At 39.1% G+C, this 23,961-nt stretch overlaps 1 protein-coding gene across 3 annotated transcripts in view; it reads right to left on the reverse strand.

Moving 5' to 3' along the window:
- Positions 1-23,961, reverse strand: part of ROBO1 (roundabout guidance receptor 1) — a 1,916,411-nt gene that overhangs the window by 473,816 nt on the left and 1,418,634 nt on the right. For all 3 annotated transcript variants that reach the window (XM_044072442.1, XM_044072441.1, XM_044072443.1), the window contains exon 3: positions 15,004-15,161. In XM_044072442.1, coding sequence (XP_043928377.1) covers positions 15,004-15,161 — 158 coding nt within the window. The remainder of the gene's footprint in view (positions 1-15,003; positions 15,162-23,961) is intronic.

Genomic DNA, 23,961 nt, shown 5'->3' on the forward strand with positions numbered 1-23,961 from the left:
CTGACACCATTACATCAGTTTTTCTTGCCCCAGATGTCAGGTGCCCCCCTAATGGGAAGCAATTAAATCTATAAATATACAAGGTCATACCTCCAACAAAAAAGCAAATACACCAAAAAGCTTTTGAGCATAGCAAAAGAGAGTAGAGGTATAGCCAAAAGAAGTAAGGGGGCTGGAGGGAGGGTAACCAGGACTGCAACAGTGAATACACTCGAACATCTACATTTATGGCAAGTGTACACAACTGTACTATGTTCTTTGTGTTTCACTGTTGCAGTCATCACATTTGGGTAGATTCCCAAAGCTAAGGATGGGAGGAGGAGTTACGATTGTATTAGGACCAGCTATAAGGCCCTGCAAGACTGCAGTGGCAAAGCCAGCTCTGGATTTAGAGAAAACTGGCAGATGGTAATGCTTGGTGAAAGTATGTACAGAACTCCAGGTAGCAGCTTCTAGTATGTCCCTGGTAGGGACGCCTCTGAGAAAGGCTGTAGAGGTAGCTGCAGCCCTGGTTGAGTGGGGTCTGATCCCCTGTGGGATAGGTTTTCCATGGTGGTTGTAGTAGAAATTAATGCAATGGCCTATCCATTTTGAAATAGCATTCCCCTCTGCCCCTGCAGCAAATGCCACCAGCAGTTGGTCAGATTTCCTCTGAGGTTTAGTCCTGTCCAAGTAGAATCCAAGTTGTCTGTGCACATCTAAGGAGTGCAATATCCATTCCCCTTTGTTCTGTGGATTAGGAAAGAAAGTTGGCAAATGAATGGACTGATTAAGGACCACACTGGATACCACCTTGGGCATGAAGGAGGGATTGGTCCTGAGGGACACCCTGTCCACATGAAAGATGATGAAAGGCTCCACTGCCATGATGACCTGTAATTCAGATACCCTTCTTGCTGAAGTGATTGCTAAAAGGAAAGCTGTTTTCCAAGAAAGGAATTTTAAGTCTGCAGTAGCAGCTGGCTCGGAAGGAGGAAGAGTGAGTTTCTCCAATACAAAGTTAAGGTCCCAGGTTGGAGTTGGAGCTCTCCTGGGTGGTCGTACATTTTTGGCCCCTCTGAGGAACTGCTTGAGCAGTGGATGAGAGAAGAGGGGAGGTTCTGTGTTGTAATGAGCTGAAATGGCTGAGGCATGAATTTTGATGAAGGAGAAAGACAGGCCCTTGTGAAGCATCTCAGTTAAGTATTGTAAAATCTGAGGTAAACTGGGCACTACTGTGCTCATCCCTTGAGATTGGTTCCAGGCACAGAATATTTTCCATTTTTCAGCATAAGATTTTCTAGTACTAGGCCTCCTTGCCTCTAAAATGATATCCATTACTGGTTTACTAAGGGATGGTAAAGGAGAGATTAGGTAATTAGCCAGGCTGCTAGGTTCAGTGTTTGAAGCTGAAGGTGCAGGATCTGGTTCTCCTGCTGAGTCAATAGGGTAGGAGTCTGAGGCAGGTGCCATGGGGCCAACAGTGACACACTGCACAAGAGGGGGTACCAGTGTTGGCGTGGCCAGTCTGGTGCAATCAAAATTGTCCTTGGTTTGTCTTGTTTGATCTTTAGTAGCACTTTGGAGATCAGAGGCAGAGGAGGAAAGGCATAAACTGATAGTTTTTTCCAGCTGAAGGACAGAGCATCCACTTTCCAAGCTTGTTTGTGTGGGAGTCCTCGTGCAAAATTTGTCCAATTGATAGTTTTGGGGGAGGCAAACAGGTCTACATCTGGGCTACCCCATTTGCTTGTCAACATGTTGAAAATCCTTGGTTCCAGTTTCCACTTGTGTGGGTCCATGAGGTTTCTGCTTAGTTTGTCTGCCAGTGGTTTAGTTTTCCTGGCAGGAATTGAGCTTGTAGATGCACTTGGTAGCTCAGAGCTGTGTTCCACAATGCCATGGCTAGTCTGCAGAGGGGGAAAGAATGTGTACTCGCCTGCCTGTTTATGTACCACATAACAGTGGTGCTGTCCGTCTTTACCATTAATTGTTCTGGAAGAACGTGGTCCTTGAAGGCTTGTCAGAGCATTCTGTACAGCTAACATTTCTTTCTGACAGATATGCAGGTGCATTTGACTTGGGTTCCATTTGCCCTGAATACACTTCCCTGCCAGGTGAGCCCCCCATGCATAGTCTGATGCGTCTGTTGTTAGAGTTTGGGCGGCAGAGTTAGTTTGAATGGTAGTCCCTTGTTTTGGTGACAGGCCTCTGCCCACCAAAGAAACTCTAGGCGTAGGCAAGGTATGATAGGAATCATTGCTTCTAGATCCTGAGAATGTTGAAACCATAGGCTTTTTAGATACCATTGTAGTTTCCTTATATGCAGTCTTGCATATGGAATTAGAAAAATGCAGGAGGCCATGAACCCCAAGGCTTGTAGTATTTGTCTTGCAGATAGCAGGGTTTTTGTGGCCACTTGTTTGAAGTAGGTTGTCAAATGAATTTGTTTCTCTGGCGTGAGGAAAGCCATCTGGGAAGTTGTATTCAAGCTTGCTCCCAGGAATATAATTTGTTGACAGGGTACCAGGTGTGATTTATTTTCATTTATGGTCTACAACACACAAGTTAGCACCCTTTGTACAAAGGCCAGATGACGCAAAGGTATGTCCTGGCTTTCTGCCTGAATTAGACAATCGTCCAGGTATGGGTATATTTGAATATTTCTTTGCCTGCAAAATGCAATGACTGGAGCTAGGCACTTTGAGAATACCCTGGGTGCAGTAGAATAGCCAAAGGGCAGTGCAGAGAACTGACAGTGCATGTAGCCTGTTTTGAAGCGTAGGTATATTCTGCAAGATTCCCTGATTGGGATGTGCAGGTATGCTTCCTTTAAATCTAGTGTTGTCAACCAGGCATCTTTGCCTAGCATAGGGAGCAACGGGTGAAGAGTCAGCATCTTGAATTTTGGAATTACCAAAAAGGTGTTTAGAGTAGACAGGTCCAGGATAGGACGCCATGAGCTGTCTTTTCTGGGTACCTGGAAAAATCTTGAATAGAAACCTTGTCCCTTTTCCTCTTCTGGTACCAATTGAACAGCCCCCATGTTTAAGAGAGAAAGTACTTGCTTTTGGGCCTCTGCCCACTGATTTGGGGGTAGATCTGGCCATCTGCTTGGTGATGGTAATGTGTGGAAGTGAAATCTGTATCCCTGGCATACTATATTTAAAACCCATTTGTCCTGGGTAATGAGTTCCCAGGTCTTTGCATGAAGAGCAAGCCTTCCCCTCAAAAAGGCAGACAGTTGAGAAGTGCTTGGAAGTTTTAAAAAAGTCATTGAGACAGTTTACCATAGGGGGGAGTTTTATTACTCCCAGATTTGGAAGTGAAGGCCCCCCACTGCTTAGTCCTGTGTGTACCCTGGGACTGAAGCCTGGGAGCTCTGCTGGATCTGGGTTTGGACTGAAAAGGTCTGGAAGTGGCAGGAAAGGACCAATTCTTGGAAGGCCAATGCCTACTAAACCTTGGTGGCTGTACTTGTAAAACATCTTAAACAGTTTGCATAGATTTAGCTTTTTCCTCCATCTGTTTAAGAACTTCTTCTGCCTTGTTTCCAAACAGGTGGTCCTGGTTTAAGGGAGCATCCAGCAATTTCACTTTAACATGATCTGGCAAGGATTGCTCCTTAAGCCAAGCATACCTTCTAAGTACAGACCCAGTTACAGCAGCCCTGCAAGATGCCTCTAGTGAATCAAAACCACATTGCAATGTATGTTTTCCAACTTGTTCAGCTGAATGCAGTAAGTCCTGTAAATCCTTATTTTCAGCACAATCAGGAATTAACATCATTTTCTGTTTAAGCAATCCAATAATGTGCTGCTGATACTTTAACATATGAAAGTGGCAGTTTAAGGCCATAATGGCCAAGGTTGCAGAAGGGTATACCTTCTTACCCCATCTATCCAGCAACCTGGAGTCTCTATCAGAGGGGGTAGGATTTTTGGCAGTAGCAGCTTTAATGCCCTTGGGTCCCTGTGAAATGGTCTCAGGATTCACAGTAGGATTTTTAAAAAGGAACCTGTGGGAGTCAGGGACCCTGTAATATCTATCAGGTTTTCTGGGAGCAGGAGGTAAAGAGTCAGGGGCCAAGCTAGATTCCAAAAAGGCATCATCAACAATGTCTAGTACAAGAGGTATGGCTAAAGGCCTGTGCTGGGGCAGTAGTAAGAAATCCCTAAGCCTCTTTTTAGAATCAGAGAAATCCTGACTTTCCCAACGAAAATGCTCCCTGAGAGTAAGCAAGGTTTCACCAAAAGAGAAAACCTCTGGGGGAGAAGCAGAGGGAATAGAGTCCTCAGCATCAGAAAGGGTAAATCCTGGTCATCAGAGGAAACAGAAAATTCAAAATCCTGGTCAGAAGTATCATAAGCAAACCCAGTCCAAGGTCTCTTAGAGGGGAAGGCTGGTTTCTCCTGATTAAAGTAATAAGATCTTCAGCCATTCTTATCATTTGTTTTTTAGGCATAGATGCCTGACCATGCGGTCTGTGCGTCAGTTTTCTAGGCATGGTTCAAGTTTTAGGCCTTGAAGAAGAAGATGGCGTTGGTTTAACAGGCAAGTCAGTAGGCCTGAATACACCCTCAGAAGCCGGTGCCTGCACAGCAGCTCCGGACCCATCCAAGGTAGAGACATGCACAGGTTCCACAGTTGAAGCATCTTGCGGCATACCAGACTCCAAATGGGTCTAAGTAGAGGCCTGCAAATCTGAAGTGGTGGGTATCAGGGGCTGTGAAAGCGCCTCACCGACTACCGGTGAACTGGCGACTGGCTTAGGAGAAGCATCGTCGGCAGCTTTGGACCTAGGCGTCTCTGTCTTTATCTTTGCATTTTTTTCAGAATGTCAGTAGTCAGATGGCTTGCCGAAGACATATCAGGATAATTGAACCGAGCACCAAAATATTTAGAAGCGAAAATATACCGATGATGCATAGCTCACAGTTTAAATAAGGCACAAAACCGACAGCGAGGTACGTCATGGTCAGGGCCTAGGCAAGGAATACAGTACGAATGAAAATCTTTATGAGGTATTTGCTTTCCACAAGTAATGCAATTATGACATCAGTTTAGAGCAAGAAAAAGTTTCCCCAATAGGGTACTTAGCTTTTAGTTTAAGACTTAGGTTCTGAAACTCGAAAACAAAAATTTCAGGAGTCGGCTGACCGGCACTTGCGAACTGCTTCTGCTTCGGGCACCACACGGCAAGAAAGAAAGATGTAATGGCATCGGCTGCATGCTTTATACCCCTGACGACCTGACGTCACAGAAGAATAGCAACCGATGCAGGATGCAAGACTTTGTTAATCAGGCCAACTGAGGGCTACTGCAAGCAGATAACCCAAATGTGATGACTGCAAAAGTGAAACACGAAGAACATCTGAGTAGACTCATTCAGGTAAGCCACAAAATTCTGGATGTCATCAACAGTATCTTCGTATATAATGAAAACATCATCCAAATATCTAGTGTAGTAATAGATATTTTTCTTAAATAGATTTTTATTGAAGACATGGTGTTGCTCCCAGTGGGCCATCACAATATTTGCAAAACTTGCCCCACATGGAGAGCCCATTGTGACACCGGTCTTCTGCAAATAATAACTTCCATCAAACATAAAATAATTGTTGTTTAAGATTAAATCCAACAGTTCTTCTAAAAGCTCAATTTCCCTTTCTGAGCCACCCTTCATTCTGATTAAACTAGTTCCCTATTTGATGTCTGTGTCAACTGGTATCACAGTATAAAGGTGTTTAACATCAATGGTCAAGAGTAAAATATCATCCTTGTACTCTAGACCATTGATGCTATTCAGAAATTACCATGAATCTTTACAGATGTAATCAGACTTGCCCACAATTTTTTTTAATGTTATATCTACAAACTTCGCCAGTGGGTACATAATGGAATTCCTTCCGTTAACTATGGGCCGAAGTGGTGGGTCCTCAAAGTCCTTGTGGACCTTCGGGATTCCAAAAATCACTGGCGTAACAGGAGTGAAGCAACACAATTATACAGATCTAAAGAAATCTCAGATTCAATGAACAAATCATTAAGGAAAACTTTTATCTTCTGCTGGGCTCAGTTCATTTCATTCAGGGAAGCTAAACTGTAATGGTCAGAGTCAAGTAATTTCAATATACGTCTAGTGTAGTCATCACTGTCAAAAAATACGAGCCCTCCACCTTTATCGGGCTTGACAACTCTGACATTCTGAAAACTTAGATAGTTCAAACTCTCCCATTCCTGTTTAGTAAAATTACTGACAATGCCCGAAGGCCTATGTCTATCAAGTTCAAGTTTGTCACATAAATCCAATTCACAAATTTGTTCAAACATTAATAAACCAGGGGTAATGGTGAATTAAAGGTACTCAACACTTTACATTCATTATTCACCCTAGTTTGTCCTTTAAAAAAAGTTCCAAATTAATCTTACACACAAATAACCTTAAGTCAATCATTGTTCTTGCAATACTGACCTTTAAATCAGGGACAAAGGTTAGTGTCAGATGTGGACCTGGCTCCTATCATTAATTTGACCCCTAAGATCCCCTACAAAAGAGGACCCAACCTCAAAAACATATTAGAGAGAGTCAAACCTTGTTTGTCCTGAACTACTGGTATGTACAAGTGTGAAAGCTGTCGATATTGCAGATATATGGAAGTGGGGCAGATGTTTACTGTCAGGGGTAAAAAGTATTTTATTAATAAAAGGTATAATTGTCTTTACAAGAGTGCAGTCTATTTTGCAAATTGTAGACTCTGTCCTTGTTTCTATGTGGGTAATACGGATCTCAGACTCAGGGACAGGGTCTACAAGTATGTGTATAATATCAAGAAATCTAGAGTGGAGAACGCTTTGGCAAAACATGTACAGGAACATCCTCAGCATAGCTTTTCTTTCCGGATTATTGACCAAATAGAATATAACCCTAGGGGAGGATCTTTCAGTTTGATGTTAGAAATACATGAACTTTTGTGGCACATAAGACTGAACACTTATAGCCCTCCAGGCTTGAATGACATGAGTTCTCTAGCCTGCATATTAAGGAGTCTTCAGAGATAATTTATCTTATTTCAGGTTAATAGTTGTAAACATGTTTAAATATTTGCTTATAATTTTTGTTAACAGCATTTGATTTATTTTATGCATCAAGGTCAAGTTTAAAATTGTTTAATAGGAAGAACCCACATGTTTTTCTGCATGCAGTGTTTACCTGTGTAAGGTTGCCGTATAGGACCTCTTACTTTGAATGCTTCTTAGTGCTTTAAAGTTTCTTTTATATATTTCTTACTTTTTAAATGTTCCCTAGCAAATAATGTTTTCACGATGAGTTTTGCTAATGAATTTAATATTCTGTGTTTTAACATTTTGTAACTGTAGGTGTTTGTTCTTTAATTCCTTAATTGATTTAAATATGTAACTATGGTTAAATTGGTATATATGGCCAAGGATTCAAAATGTTACTTTGTCTGATGAAGTTTTACTCTACGAAGTAAGATGAAAGCGCTTACTTTACTTGTTTGGAGGCAATAAAACTGTCTTCTTGTGGAGTATTTTGCAGCCAGCGGCTTATTTCATTTTATTTAGTTTTTAACGCTTTAACTAGTTTGTTTGTGCGGCTTTTATAATGATGGTTTGGCACCTAAGGCAGCGTATTTAATTAAAGTCCTAGTTTTTGGGGTTTTGAGCATATCTCCACCCCTTTCTAGTTGACCACACCTCTTCCTGTTGGCCCCGTCAATTCAGCTGTCTCCTGCAGCCCCCCTTTGATATGAAGTCACCAGCCGGCACTGCTTAAGAAGTAAAAGTAATTTAGACTAAATTAATGATACAATACTAAATTAATGATACAATAAAGTCTTTATATTCTGCTAGGTGGTGTTTTGCATGAACTCCTATTTCATAAGTTCATAGGTGTGTACTAGACTAATGGCCCTGTGGCCTTTACAAGCCTAGCCCAAAAACAATTGCCCAGGCACCATGCCACCCGATGTTAGTTCACAGTTCCCATATCCAGTAGTGCAACTGGAATGATCCCTGGAGTAAACTTTGTGTTACCCATCCACTCGTCAAGATTTCACTTGATGAGGGCCAGTGAGGTGCACTGCTTGACATGAGTGGGAAGCTTATTCCAGAGTATGGGCAGTCTTTAGGAGATGAACCTGTCCCTCCAGCATGTTCTGTTAATTGTGGTAATCAGGTTGTGATCTCTGTAGCATGTAGCGTGGGGGGTTTGGGATTTCTTTAGGTGTAGCATTTCAAGTAGGGTTGGGTCTACAGCTATATCAAAAACCTCAAAGGCAATACCTAGATTTGCTCTGAGTTATTCCACAATGGCACCTCCTATACTGAGCCAGCAGATATAGCCAACATACTGGCCAACAGATTTAGTGCCACCTTTACACCCCCCAAGGGCCCTATTACAATACCAGATGAAAGCCTGGTGCCCACAATTTCTGTGGCACAGGTAAAAGATGCATTGTCCAAAACCTCGGACATGGCTTTGTAAGTCAAGCAGAGATCACCTCTAAGTAGACGATAAGAGACTGAGAACAGCTGAAGTTTCCAAGTCTGTCCATGTAGGACATGTGTTTAAAGGCCTAGGATTCTTTTTGTGAGGTACTTTTGTGGCCTCTCCAGCAGTTGTAGGTGTCTGATCAGGAACATGTCAAAAGGGGCATTATATTTGATGACTGGTCTAATAAAAGATGAGTAGAGAGGGATGATGATCTCTTTCTACCTGGATGTGAAACCTTTGGTTATAAGATGTGCCACGTAGAAGGACTTTCTGACCACAGTGGCAATGTGGGGGTCGAAGGTGAGGTGGCTGTCAACCTGGGTGCCCAGATCTCTTATGGCCCCTTCAGTGTTCAGTGGGCCCCCATCAACAGGTCTATATTATGTGATCAAAGCTTTAGCTAGTCAAGCAACCAAAGCTTGATCCCTAAACGCAAAACCGGGAACGGCAGTTTCCATGCAGGGAAACAATTTGTTTGGCTATTATGCGGTTTTTGCCCTTTCTACAATATGGAGCAATCTTAAGAGCTTTTTTTTTTATATATTTTGACATGTTTATATGCTGAACTTTAAGACATGTCATTTCCTGGGTTCTGATTCCAAAAGACTTGCTCTCAGTGTAAGTGACACTTTAAACAGAGCTGGCTCTGAGCAGCTCTTTTGGAATCTAGTCCCTGATGTAAGCCTATTTAAAGATAGGCCTTACACCGTCATATGTCACTTGGACTGACAGCAAGTTTTCATAATCAGGGCACTTTTGGAAGCTGCCCCAGTATTCTTTTTAGTAGTGCAATATTCTTGTAATGAGATATCCTGCTATTACTTCATTAGTTAGTCCCAGGCCTCATGTAGCTTATAGTAACTGAAGACATGTAACAATGTGCTGTGTAGAGTGTTCAGCATGCGCCATAGTGACTTAGCATTTATTTCATGTAAACTGTAAGCATGGCCAGCATTGATCCCACTATACCATAGTTCTGCCCATTTCTAGTTGGCCACATCCCTTCCCATTGGCCCCACCCATTCAGCTGTCTCCTGAAGCCCCCCTTTGATTTGAAGTCACCAGCCGCCACTGCCATACAGGTAGGTGAATGATCTTAATGCATCAACAGAAATGAGAAATATTTCTAAAACGAGAAATATACAAGACACTGGGTATCCCCTAATATAACCGCATAGATAAAAGTTGTCAAACAGCCACCTAAGCAAGGATGCTCTTTTACTAAATTTGTAAACAAAATAGCACGCAAAGCCGCAACATGTTAACTTGCAAAATGCCCCAGCAAATTCATACTATAGAGAAGAAAATGAGCCTTTTTCTACACTTAGACGTTAAGCTTGTCATTTTTATGATCATGGGACTTGTACATCTTAAATCATGTAATTCTGAAGTCTTCGTATCCATTTTCATAAACCAACTATAACATATCTGGCTTGCTGACCTGTAGATAATAATGCTTGCTTGCTTCTGCCATTTCAGTTTATTCTGATCAGGAAGAACAGCAGTGTTTATGGAAACAGATGATTACGTAATACACAGCATCTTAAGTCTTGTTACATTTTATCACACAAGCTCTTTCACTTCATCTCGGTCTTAAGAATCTGAAAGTGAAAATACGTGCTTGGAACACAACAGTGAAATATTATGCTTACAGCAGAATTAAATGACTGGGGACTCCTTGGTGGTTTAGTGGTTAGGCTTTGGAGATCTCACTTCTGCAGCCCAGGTTGGATTCCCATTCATATAGGCTTTGATGCATTCTAATCTGGCAGTTAGTACAGAGGATGAAGCCTGAGACCTGGCATTCCTGTGATTTAACAATTGATTCCCTTAGCCCCTGGTACCCTATTGTTTGACCTTGAGCAAGTTACCTAACCAGACAGAACTTGGGGGCAACTGGGAATTTGGTCTACGCTCCTCAATGGTACTCTGAACTGCAAGGATAGTAATTGTCTAAATATGAAATGTTACAAGGCTGCTGCTGTTAGACATAGTTAAAAGATTTTTAGTTTCAAACTACAAATGTCACAAAACTTCAGAGGTTTCACTCACAGGTAAATGACATAACAGTAATTAACGTATGAATACACATTTCACTTAGTGTGGTATGTAGGATTTGTTTAATTCATGCCAATAGCTAAACTGAATTAACAAGTTATCTTAGAAATGAAAATGAGTGCTCAGGCACAAATGCTGAGCTGGAATGCAAAGCTGGCATGCTGTCACATGAGGCACGTGACCAAAGCCATGGCATCACAGTTGTTCTGTATGACTGTACATCTGACCAGAGTTTTCATGTGTGGGCTGCTGGCAGCTAAAACAATGCATGCAGGAAATTAAACAGACTGTTCATGCATGAGCAGCTTTCTTGACTCCAGAAGCAATCTCTGCCACCCATGGATGAAGTCTGACAGTGTCTTCATGCAAGTGTAAAAAGCTGAGTCCCCAGCCAAAATTGTTACAAGCTACTGAAGGATTAAAACAGACCGCCTCAACAGCTCATATACCACAAACAATACTTAATTTTAAAGCTATGATCTGCTCTGTATCTCGGACTTAATTGCATGCTGCAAGACACTGTATAAGAGCATAACATTATCTGCATAACTCACTTATTCATTTGCACTCTCCTTATAGGATGGGTTTATTCAGTGTTATAAAACAGAGATGAGTGGTTTTCATTCAGTGAATAATGCTATCAAAATCTAAGTGACTCGGCCTTTCAGAGCTAGCAACTATATATGCATAGTCTTTTCACATGATTTATTTGTTTTAATTTGTTAACATGGGGTAGAACGCTACTCACAGAGGAGCATTTTCAGATCCAGCCCAGGTGAGAAGACAAAAAAAAAATCAGGAAAAACATTTGCATATCACAATCCTGAAATGCATTTTCCTAAACCGGAATTGTATAAATCAACTGTGAATTTTGCTACAAAATGATACATTGTTTTTGATCACAGTAGTTAATGAGACCTTATTTCGTCTTAAGGTTAAATAGAGGAAAAATGCACTGCACACCTCTCCATCTCTCTGGATACCCCAAGACCACACACAAACAGAAAGACATGTTTAGCTTTTTCTCACTCACTCAGTCGCTTACAAGTTACGTCCAAATCTAGGAGGACCCCCATGGGCAACTACCACTACCCTTAGAGTTGTTAAGGCAAAGGGGAGATAGAAGCAGGCTGTCAGGTCTTTCTTTTCCATGCCACAGACACTTACTGGCACTTTAGACTCTCCAGTCCACCTCACAGCATGACTATAGAATGCAGGAGGAAACCAGAGCACCAAAGTAAACCCCTGCAAGCACAGTGGAGGACATGCAAACTCCTCATAGAAGGCACCGCAGCTGAGAAGCAAACCGATGAACTTGTTGCTGTGAAACCGCAATGCTACCCATTATGCATGGTGCTTCCTGTTTAGCTCTTTATTCCTCAATTACTCTTTTACCACTTACAAAAGAATAACATCAGTTATTCTTTAACCACTTATAACACTGTATTACAATATGCACACACCTATATAACGTCAGCTTTATGTGACATACGTAGGCATCAATATGCAAACTATAGATTTTAAAATAGGTCACACTGAAAAAGTGTCAAAACCAAAATCCTTCAGGTACCTCAAGTTCAAGCACATCAGGGATTTATGTAACTTTTGGAAAAGAACAGGTAGTACCACAACACTTAGTGAGGGACATTAATCTCTATGTTTAATATAAAGTACAACGGTCCCTTGATAACTCTGACATTACTCAAGGGAAAGGAGAAATGAGCTGAAGTTGCAGCTTTCTTTCTAAACTGAAAATTTTAATTAATTTTCTTGCAAAATAAAAAAATTCTGAACTGTACATATGTCCCCAGTCTGGAACCGTCTAACTATACAGCAAGACCAGGAAGACACACTCTTTGCTGTCACTTACAGAGAGCACCTGACTGAGGCCTGTGCCTTTAGTTTGGGAAAAAAATAATCTACTGAAAGTTTTTCAGACGTATGCACATTATTTCTGAAGTATGCCTGTAAGCCCATATCAAGTTTTCCACTATATCTCCATTTTCAGCTTTGTTCATCTAGTAAAGAGTTTGCTGTTTTATTTATTTATTTATTTATTTATTTTTATTCCTAGTTGTTGTTTCAGAGAATATATCTTCAAGCTTGGGACATGTCTTTTATGGGCAAAAGCCATATTTATGTGTAGGTTTATTTTTTTTCTACTGCCATACTATAATTCATGCAAAGTTTTCATTACCATGTATATTTTAATAAATGAAAAAACTCAATAAGGCATTTACAGTTTACATACAGCTGTGGTGTCTGCCAAACTAATATTTAAGTTCCATTAGTGTGGCAGAATATTTCTCTCTCTCTTTCTCTCTCTCTATCTACATCTATATACATATACATACATATATATATATATATATATATATATATATATATATATATATATACACACACACACACACACACACATATATATATATATATATATATATATATGGATCTAGGACTGTTGAACGAATGTTCAACAGCCCCAATCCAACTTACCTGAACACACTTTAACGAAAGTGCTTTTACCGAAAAAGCACTTTCGTTAAAGCGCGTTAAAAACAAAACATTAAAAAAGAATAAAAAGGATTTATGGGCCCCCCACACCCCCTACTTTATTATTCTCACTCCGAGATTGCACTGCAGTGGGGAAAAATTCCCTTAACCGCACCATAGTATGAGCTCTGCAACAGTCACTCCCCCACAACTCCCTCTACCTCCAGGCATACTTGCGCGAAAGTGCTTCTTCCTTGAAAAGTACTTTCACGCAAGTATGCCCGGCCGTTTCAGATTCGGTGAAATAGCCGTTTGCGCATTATATATATATATATATATATATATATATATATATATATATATATATATATATATATATATATTATGCCTATCAATATTCAGTGAATACTAGTCACATAAAACCCCTATGCTTAAATATGATACAGATGAAACTTACAGCTAAAATATACTCTCCAACTTACAGATGGCAAACCTCAGTATGCACTGAGAATACTACACCTAGGAAGTAAGCATTCTCTTACAAATGCCAACTTACATACATGTCCAAAGAAACAGTATTTGTCAAATGTTGCTTTGCTCCTGTGATCTGCTAAATTGGTAAAAACAAATATGTATACTATTTGAAACTGAAGATATGCCTGTGGGTAGATGTCAAAGGAAAAAAAATACAAAATGAATCATAATTTATATCAAAGTCAGACTGCGGAGTACAATAATGCTGCCAACTCCCCAATCCTACACAGCATTTCTTAACGACAGTTATAGTGTTGTAAACACACAGGTGTATAAACGGCCTGCAAGGATCTTTCATGCATAATCCTTAAAATTAATTAAAGGAAGGTCAAGTCAACAATATATTTGGGTAACTGTAATTCAAAAAAATGTGTTGCACTTACTTAATAAATTAACAAAATGTATTTCAAATACTTCTCACTCTCTCACTTAAATTAAAGAGTATGGTTAGAAAGTATACAAACATGTATCAAGAGGAAGAATGCTCAAATTATTATTCGAGTAAAATGTAGCCAATCACAAGGTTCGAGATACTGTGTGGTGGTGGTAGCATCAACCTAATGTTTGTACAGTTCAATTTCCAGCTGAGTATATTTATATAGCGGTGTCTACAGGTATGGAATACAGTGGAAGAAACGATCTCCGGCCCCAGATAAAGCTGCTTCTAACTGTGATTCAGTACTGTAAACATACAGGGGTGTTAGGACCGCTCATATGCGCTGCTGTATCATTCATGGAATAATTTAAGTGCAAAGCATCATTCATCAATAACAACACTGTGGCTTGTACACATCTTTTTACAGGATAAACTACACAGACTCAGTACATTCAAAGAATTTTAGATCAGAAAGTCTGGCTCAAACCAAGCAAGCGATTCAAAAGGTATGAAACTGCAATCAATTGCTGAATGACAGGAAGAAGAAAATAATCAAATTGTGTAATCAAACAACCGCTTTGGTGACTCTTCAAACTCTGTTCATGTAGCCAAGCTGTGGGATTCCCTTCTCCCATTCCTAAGACATGACAGAAAACATAAAACATTACTGTACAATCAAAAAACCTACCTAACTTTTGCTTGGACCTGTCTTTGGGCACAAATTTCATCCTATCTCCAGTCACTATCCATCCTAGTTTTTCCCTCTCTACCTTCTTTAAAAACTATAGTACTTACAGTCTTAATCTTCATATTTAACTGTTTCCATTTAATATTGATGTATTTATTTGTAACCCTTGTTACTGATGTCTTCGATTTATGCACAAATGTATCTTGTAAATGTTTTGTATATGCATTCATTAATGTCCATGTGCAGTTGATTTTTAATTAATTAAATAAACAATGCAAACCATTTCTAAACAGTTTTACATCTTAAAAACAGCAGAACAATTGACTGATTACACAGGATGATGGGAAACAGACTTACTGTAATTCTTTCATCCTTGTCATCTAAAGGAGCACCATCCTTTTTCCATGAGATGGTTGGCTCAGGATGGCCTCGAGGGGGCTGGCATTCCATTACTGCAGGTTCTCCAGCTGCTACCATGACATCAGAAGGGTTCTGTCTGAAGTCATCGCGCAGAACTGTAAAAATAAGAAGTGATGTATCAATCCAACTGGTCACGTTAGAAAAATACAATCTAAAAAATGAACAAGCATAGGAATCTGTCTAGTTTTAACTTCACCACCACAAGTGTTGGGGAAAAATAAAAAAAATACAGAAACTATTGGTCTTAAAACTTCATTGATAAGCTCAGTCAAAATAATTCCCAAAAATCATGAAAAACAAGTAGTGCGCAATAACTCAGGATCATTGCTTTGGTTCTGTGACAAATAAAGGCTTGTTGCTTCAGAGCACTACTTGGTTTTCATGGTTTTTGGGAATGATTGTGACTGAGCTCATCAACTAAGTGAAAACTACAATATAAAATACTTCTACAGGTTGTTCACAAATATCCCATTGTTCTACAATAATACAGCTAAATGTGACCAACTTCCGTAACGCAACACAGCAAGGATTGAAACCTTAGACTTAAAAAAAACCAAAAAAACAAAACAAATAAAAAAAAAAACAAGGAAATTGGTTTACAATAATTGTAGAAGCAACAACAGCCTAAATAAACACAGTAGGAAATGCACAAATGAGAAAACTGTGTATACAATTTTACAAGTCACACATTGCGTATTTTCTGTTGACTAGTTTTGGATTTATTGCACAATAAAAACGTTCAAGCAATAAGTCAGTCTTCGTAGAACGATAATGTGTGATTGCACTGAAAAAACTACAAAGATATCCAGGACAAGAAGTAATTTGTTGCAAGCACACATTTTCTCACTGCTCACATGTTCATAGTCAAATTTAAGTACAAAAGACCCTTTCAATTTTATACAACAAACCATAAATAAAACAAAGGTTAAACAAACTAATGAGGTATACAGGGATGAATTTTTATTAAAACTGTGGTGACTTCATTAAAGGTTTTTGAAATAAAGCCTGGACATTCAGAACAATTCTTTATGACCTGATCCTGCGCTTCAAAACTATTCCCAGCACCAATTAGCTAAGTAGCAGCTGATAAGTAAATGAGTCACCGGTGGTTGTTACTGTAATCCAATTAAATCAACCTTTCTTCAAACAACAACCAATCATGAAGTACTTAGCTAATGATAACAAAGCAAGCAACTGCCATTATAGCTTGGAAAAAAATGCAGACTGTGGTTTGAAATGAAAGCAATGGTACTGGCTTAGTGTGAGAGCCAAATGAGCTAGACTTACAACTGCTCAATTCCCATGCAGTACAAAGTATTCACATGTTTTATCATATTACTTTTTTCCCACAAAATGAAATATAGTGGCTTGCTTTGTCAGACCATGTTGTAGATCATCTGTAAACATAGCATCCCCACTCCAGTGAAGATCCAGAGTGATTTGTTCATGCTTTAATGACCAACAGGGTCAATATGCTAAGGTATGACTGTATCTGCTATCACAAAACATTAGTAACGTTCATTCAAAATGCCATTTTAAAATCCTCAAACTATCAGGATCATAGTATCTTTTACTCAGTGGAAGCAGTAGATGCACTTGCAAAAAAGGCGTCTCATTGTTAATGTAATATACATTATTTTTTACCGAATTAAAAAAAGAAAACTATACTTTAAAATGTTCTGGGTGCAACAGCATGAGGCGCGCATCTTTCCCTGCTCCTGGATTAGCAGCATCAGTTACTGCATACTGACGGTGCCTATCTGGGTGGATAAAGAATTAGAGGCAGCTCTGCATTATGGACTATGTCATGGCCATGGGGGGAAAAAAGTACTTCCACTCCAACCACTTTGTTGTTTCTTTATACCACAGTGGTCAGAGGTCATTCTAGCTCTACCGGGTCAAAGTTCAAATTGATCTCATTGTTAGACTGACTCCTGCACATCTTTTGCTTATAGAGAGTCATCACACTACTCACTCTATAGAAAACAGATGGTCACCCTTATGTCAGACTGGTATATGGCCAAAGTCTGGAACTAAATAGCAGCAATTTGAGGCAGATCAGCTACTCTTGTTTCTCAGAATAAAGTAATTCATATGAAATAATGTCACTATGTACAGACAGCAATACTGAGGGTGATGTAATAGCTTTCATTACACCTATAGGTCAACAGCTGTTTCATCCTTTTGAACTTTATCTTTAAACATGGCCCACCTGGAAATGCTTAATAAAAACATGGGATCAAATGAGGAATGATGTTTCTGTGAAAAAGAAGGTGAGTGGAAGTCCAATAAATAATCAGCCTATTTGGAATCTGTACAGCAGGTATAGAGTCTAAACAGCGATGCTATTATGTTTTTCTTTAGGATAAGTCATGAGTATAACAAAATAAAAAAAGAAGAAACACCAGACATACAGGTTTAAGTACAAACATGGTTCTGGTTGAAAACACTAGAAAATATTCAGTTTGCTTGTTGGTGATATCACTGGCAGTTGTTACACCTATCATGTACAGTGGATATAAAAAGTTTACACACCCCTGTTAAAATGCCAAGTTTTTGTGATATAAAAAATGAGACCACAATAAATCATTTCAAAACGTTTCCCACCTTTAATGTGACCTATAACCTGTACAATTCAATTGAAAAATAAATCTGTTAGGGAAAAAAAATATAAATTTATTTATTTATTTATTTACAATTGTTGACCGGGAGTGTCCGACTGGACGTAGGTCCATTTTCAGCGGAGGCCCGGGAGAAAAGCTCCACAGTTAAAATAAACAGACAGTAGTTACATTGGATTACATAGCGATTAACAATTTAACATAGCAATTAATTACAACATATTTACAGATTAAGAACATAGTAATTCAGTAGACAACTAGAATCTTTATCTGCGAAGTACATAACAGACATTAAACAAATGTTACAATAAGAATTTCCTGCTGTATAATAAGTACTAGGCTTATGAGCATCCGAGCTTGCTATAATCAAGGTAGTTAGTGGGGTGGAAAGAAAGGTAGTGGGTGATATTAGAGTGGGAGTTGCAAGGGCATAGCCAGCATGTTTTTAGGTGCGCTTTTAGTAAAGTTTTGAAGTGGGTGCATGATGGTACGGAGGTAATTGTGGATGGGAGGGAGTTCCATAATTGGCTATGGTGCAAGAGAATAGTGCTTCACCAGCAGAGTTATTGGCTTTAGTGACTTGTAAGTGATTTTTGTTGCTGGATCTTAGTGGTTTGGTGGTGCGATAGGGTTGGAGTAGATTCTGGAGGGATGGGACATTTACTGGATGGTTTACTAGTTTGTGGGCGAGTGAGAGTTGATACCATTGAAGGAGGTGAGGGAGTTCAAGCCAGCCCAGTTCAGCAAGTGAGAGACAGTGATGACTACGGTAGGATGTCCCTGTGGCGAATTTGTCGATTTTGTTGTAGCAGGTCTCTAGCTTGTTTAGATCACATTGCCTTAGGTTGGTATATATTGGAGAGGCATAAAGTAGGGTGGAGATAAGGTGGGAATTTGCTATTGAAATCTTTGCTGCTTTGGTGAGAAGTTGCTTATTTCTGTATAATGCTCCTAGTTTTTTGTGGACTTTTTTATGGTCATGGATATGTGAATGTCAAATTTTAGTTTATTGTCTATTTCCACTCCTAGCAATTTGGTGTGTTCAGTTGGGTATATAGTGATGTTGTCTTTTGCTGTGATGTTAAAGTGAGAGATGCTTTGAGTATGTTTGGTGGGTTGGAAGATGAGTAGTTTAGTTTTGTTTGGGTTGAGTATTAATTGTGCATTGGATAACCAAGTTTCAATAGAGGAAAATGCTTCCTAAGCTGGTTGCAAAAGTGTGCACACCCTTAAATAATTTGTTGAAGCACCTTTTGACTTAATTATAGAATTCAGTCTTCTTGGGTACACGCCTGATCAGTTAAAGAGACCCAGACTAACACACCTGCCATCAGTTAAACAGACCCTGACTAACACCAAAATAAAGTTCAGCTGTCCTACTAGGGTTTTCCTGACATTTACTCACTTGTCTGCTACAGCAAAAGCCATAGTTCACAGAGAGCTTACAAAGTATCAAAGGGATCTCATTGTTAAAAGGTATCAGTCAGCAGAAGGGTACAGAAAATATCCACAGCATTGGATATACCATGGAACACAGTGAAGACAGTCATCAAAAAGAGAAGAAAATATGGGACAACAGTGACGTTGCAACGAACTGGATCTCACTCCACAATTGATGAAAAGACAAGATGAAAACTGGACAGGGAGGCTGCCAAGAGACTTACAGCAACACTGAAGGAGCTGCAGGAATTTCTGGCAAGTACTGGTTGTGTACTACATGTGACAACCATCTCCTGTATTCTCTACATGTCTGGGCAATGGGGTGGGGTTGCAAGATTGAAGCTTTTTCTTACATAGAAAAACATGCAGACCCGACTAAAATTTGCAAAACAATACATTGTCTCCCAAAAGCATGTGGGAAAATGTGTCATGGTCTGATGATAAAAAGATTGAACCTTCTGGACACAATTCCAAAAGGTACATTTGGCACAAAAACAACACTTCACATCACCAAAAGAACACCATCCGCACAGGGAAGCATGGTGGTGGCAGTATCATGCTTTGGGGTTGCTTTTCTTTAGCTGGAACTGGGGCTTTAGTCAAGGTGGACGAAATTATGAACAGTTCCAAATACCAGTCAATTTTGGCCCAAAACCTTCAGGTGTCTGCTAGAAAGCTGAAAAGGAAGAGGAATTTCACCTTTCAACACAACAATGACCCCAAGCATACATCCAAATCAACAAAAGAATGGCTTCACCAGAAGAAAATTAAAGTTTTGGAATGGCCCAGCCAGAGCCCAGACATAAATCCAACAGAAAATCTGTGGGGTGACCTGAAGAGGGCTGTGCACAAGAGATGCCCTCGCAATCTGACAGATTTTGAGCACTTTTGCAAGGAAGAGTGGGCAATTATTGCCAACTCAAGATGTGCCATGCTGATAGACTCTTACCCAAGAAGACTGAATGCTGTAATTAAATCAAAAGGTACTTGAACAAAGTATTAGTTTAAGGGTGTGCACACTTATGCAACCAGCTTATTGTACGTTTTTTATTTTTTATATTTTTCCCCTAACATATTTATTTTTCAATTGAATTGTAAAGGTTATATGTTACATTAAAGGTGGGAAAAGTTTTGAAATTATTTATTGCAGTCTCATTTTTTATATCACAAAATCCTGGCTTTTTAACAGGGGTGTGTAAACTTTTTATATCCACTGTAATTATCAGCAGAAATCTTTCAGCAGTCTGAGCGCAATATGGTTTTACGGTTATTAATGTAAATACAAACAGATGCCTGGAGGTGTCACTCAGATGATTCTGGAGATGCCTCTGGAGAAGGATCAACTATGAGAACAAAAAGCTCTTTCTAATATGTTTATATGTTGAAGTACAATGCAAATCTCCCGAATATTGTTTTATAAATTAAATTAATTGATTTCAGTTCTTTTAAGGCTCTAGTGCACCTTGGGCCTTGTGGCTACGAGCATGCCTGCATTTACAGAAAAGTATCCCATTATCTATGACTTGAATTACTAATTTAGTGATATACCTTCCTTATGTCTAGGATAACTATTCAATAGAATTGTAAACAAGCATAAATGTTGTTATTCTCCTTTTTCATAATATCTCTAAAAAAGCAACAAAACTATAACACTGCTCTGCAGCCCAGTAGCAAATAGGACAACTTAACATGACTGAAACAGACTGAGATACTCAGATATAGAAATAGCAGATTTGCATCCCTCCAACAGTCCCCTGGAGTCACCCAGCTTCATCAGTCACATAAGACTGATGGACTACACTGGAAATGACTGGTAAGGATAATCACTTATGAACAGTGTCTTGTTCATATTCTACATCATATGGCACTGCTCTAATAACCTGAAGTGAGCCTGCAGGCATTTTGCATCATATTTTAGGTTATTTGTTTATTTATTTATTTATTTTTACGTGTACTGTTGTATCTTGCTTGGGTGTTTATCTGCAGGCAAGATCACTGAATTTGCAGCTTTGACAGCTCATTTATCTGAAAAACCTTCCTCATATTTGCTGTGCAGCTTCCTAAAAAAAATCATGCATTTCCAGCAGATCCATAATTCCACTAGGCATTTCTGCAGTACTTCTGACATGTCTCTGTTTAGCACCATTTGTGATACATCAGACATAATGATCCAAAACTGAAAAAGTTGCCTCCTGAAAAAAGGACCAAGCTCAGCAGATAATAGTCTATTAATATATAACTTGCATGCAGTTTCATTTAATACACAATCTGGGAGGAAGGTTTCAATTGTCCTTAAGGGGTTATTTGCGTATATCCATGGGCCACCAATTACAGAATGTTTAAGGTATTATACAGTGAAAAGTCGAGCTTAGCTGGGTTCTTCTTGCAATTTTTACCAAATTATAGAGCATTGCAGTGCATCCAAATAAATGCAAAATAGTGAACAAAGATGCTTCATAACAAAAGGAGAACATAACAGGCTAAAAACATGTGGAAAAGAGGTGCACCATTATCTTGCAGCCAGGATTCTGCTTAGAATGGAAACTCTGGACAGCTCCCACCAGACAATAATGCAGATAACTGATGCATACTTAAATAACAATATCATTTCACAAGACATTTATAGATGTTGCATAATAAAGTGTGATTTAAAGTTATATCTAATGAAGTGCTGCAATGAAAAAAGAAATGAATGAGAAAAAATATCTATTAATAGGAAAAGAGTGGAATTTGATCACCCTTGCAACAATATTCTGCATACTAGCTGTCAAACTACTTGCTTTAAGCCTGATAAACTGTTTAACATAAGCCTTACTCCCAAGGGTAAAAAAATAAATTACTGCAAAAGGATGAGGCAACTGTTGGAACACGAGTCTCTTGTAAATCCAAAGCAGCTACACTGGAATTCCATTATGTTGATCTTTTCTGGAATCCCCACCTGATGTAGCAAAATATACGGAAGTAACACGCAAACCTTTAGAAGTATAAGTAGGTAACTGACACCACGGCATTGTTTCATCTGACAAGATTACTTATATGGCAGCCTGTGCCTCTTAGAAAGAATACAGTTAACCAAACAACCAACAATTGACAATTCTGCTGTCAAACTCAGTTATACAGAAAGGATAGGACAGTAATCAGAGTTTAGTTATCAATGTCCAAAGTTTCCATACTGGGATGCTAGAACACATACGTCTGAGTGCCAAAGCTTAGCAAAAACTAACACATACAGTACTTCTACAGCTGTATGCAAGCGTTCAGAATCTTTAATTATATCTAACACTATTATTGCTGTAATACAATGCCTACGTGACAACAGCTGCAAGTTCAACTTGAAATTTGAAAAATGTGGGTATGTGGAATGTAGATGCTAATGGCAAACGAAGCCCAACCTCTTTGTTCATTTATTCCATTACAGCTCATTCCCTTTATGATACATGTTCTCCAATGACACTGCCTCCTAATGCTGTTCCACCTGCTTAAATGATGCTAATTTTCTTAAATGATTTTATAAATTCACTAAGTTTTCACTCCCATCACATCCTGTGGAAGGGTGTTTCACTTACCTGTTATTCTCTAGGTGAAGAACTCTGACATACCTTTCTTGCATCACCCTTTGCTTTCATACTTTCCTTTGAAGCAACCAGCTGTATTTATGACCCAATTTGTGACTTAATTAAACAAGATTACCCTTTTGTTTCTTCACTTTTACCCTGACTTTACAATTCTGAAGCAGTAATAACCTTCTCTTTTTTTTTACCTCACCCTACTCAAATAATTCCAAGTCAATGCATTCCTAGTTTCCTATTCAATACTTTTTAAGGGCTTTTCAAAATACTAATATGTGTTTCTACTTTCTCCTGAGTCATCCCATTTTTCCCAGTACCCATCTGTAGGGAATTTTTGAAATCTGTAAATTTGTTTTGCTTCAGTCTCAAAAAAACATGTTTTCAATTGCCTCCAGCTCTTTCTCGACATACCTCCAGAAACTGTTATCGGAATGAGGAAAAAATTCTCTGAGATAAGCAAGGAGTATTAGAATTCCAGTGCAAACACTTCCATGCAAAAATCCTAAACCTTCTGTACTGTGTTGCATATGCAGGAGACATACAGATGTCCTTCCACTGTTCTAATCTCTGATTGATTCTTGTAGTTACCATGTAATATTTTACATGCCCTAATTATCAATTTTTAACTGCAGCTTCTGTTCTAGACTCAACTAAAATCTTAACCAGAGCTGTTTTTTCACTATGCACTTCCTTATCCCTTTCTCTGTTATCAATACCAGGTAGGGAAGAGGGTCTCTAACCTGTAGTTCAAACTCCTGTTTGGCCTCAACCCACTCCCCATTACTCTTCCTTCCACAGGTAACTGCTACCATTACTTTGGTTATTTTGTTATCTCTCAATAAATTCCAACCCTCTGTTGCCTATATTCTATACTCCAACATGCAGTCATCCTTATTGATAAAAATCTCCTTTCTCCATTTGCATACTGGTTTAGTTCTTAGAATACTTTATTCTACTTTATAATATTCTGTATGATTATTGTTATGCTTCTTAAGGCCTGTATCCAAAATCCTACTTTCTCCTTATTTATTGTACCCCCTCCATCATTTCATCATCACGCCTTTCCATTCTTATTTGTACCCTTATACTTGCATTATGTATACAAGCCTCAACTGTGTAAAGTATCCTTTCAAATCAAGTAATCCTAAACCACCTTGTTCTATGGCAGAAAAACAACCTTATTCGACCTAACTCTTGTTCTCTTCCCCTGTTAAATAAATTTGTAACTCTTCATAAATTATGTCCCTCAACTTCTCTTCTGGTTG

This window comes from Protopterus annectens, chromosome 5.part0, assembly GCF_019279795.1.
Source record: "Protopterus annectens isolate FY-2018-M chromosome 5.part0, PAN1.0, whole genome shotgun sequence".
Taxonomy (NCBI): domain Eukaryota; kingdom Metazoa; phylum Chordata; order Ceratodontiformes; family Protopteridae; genus Protopterus; species Protopterus annectens.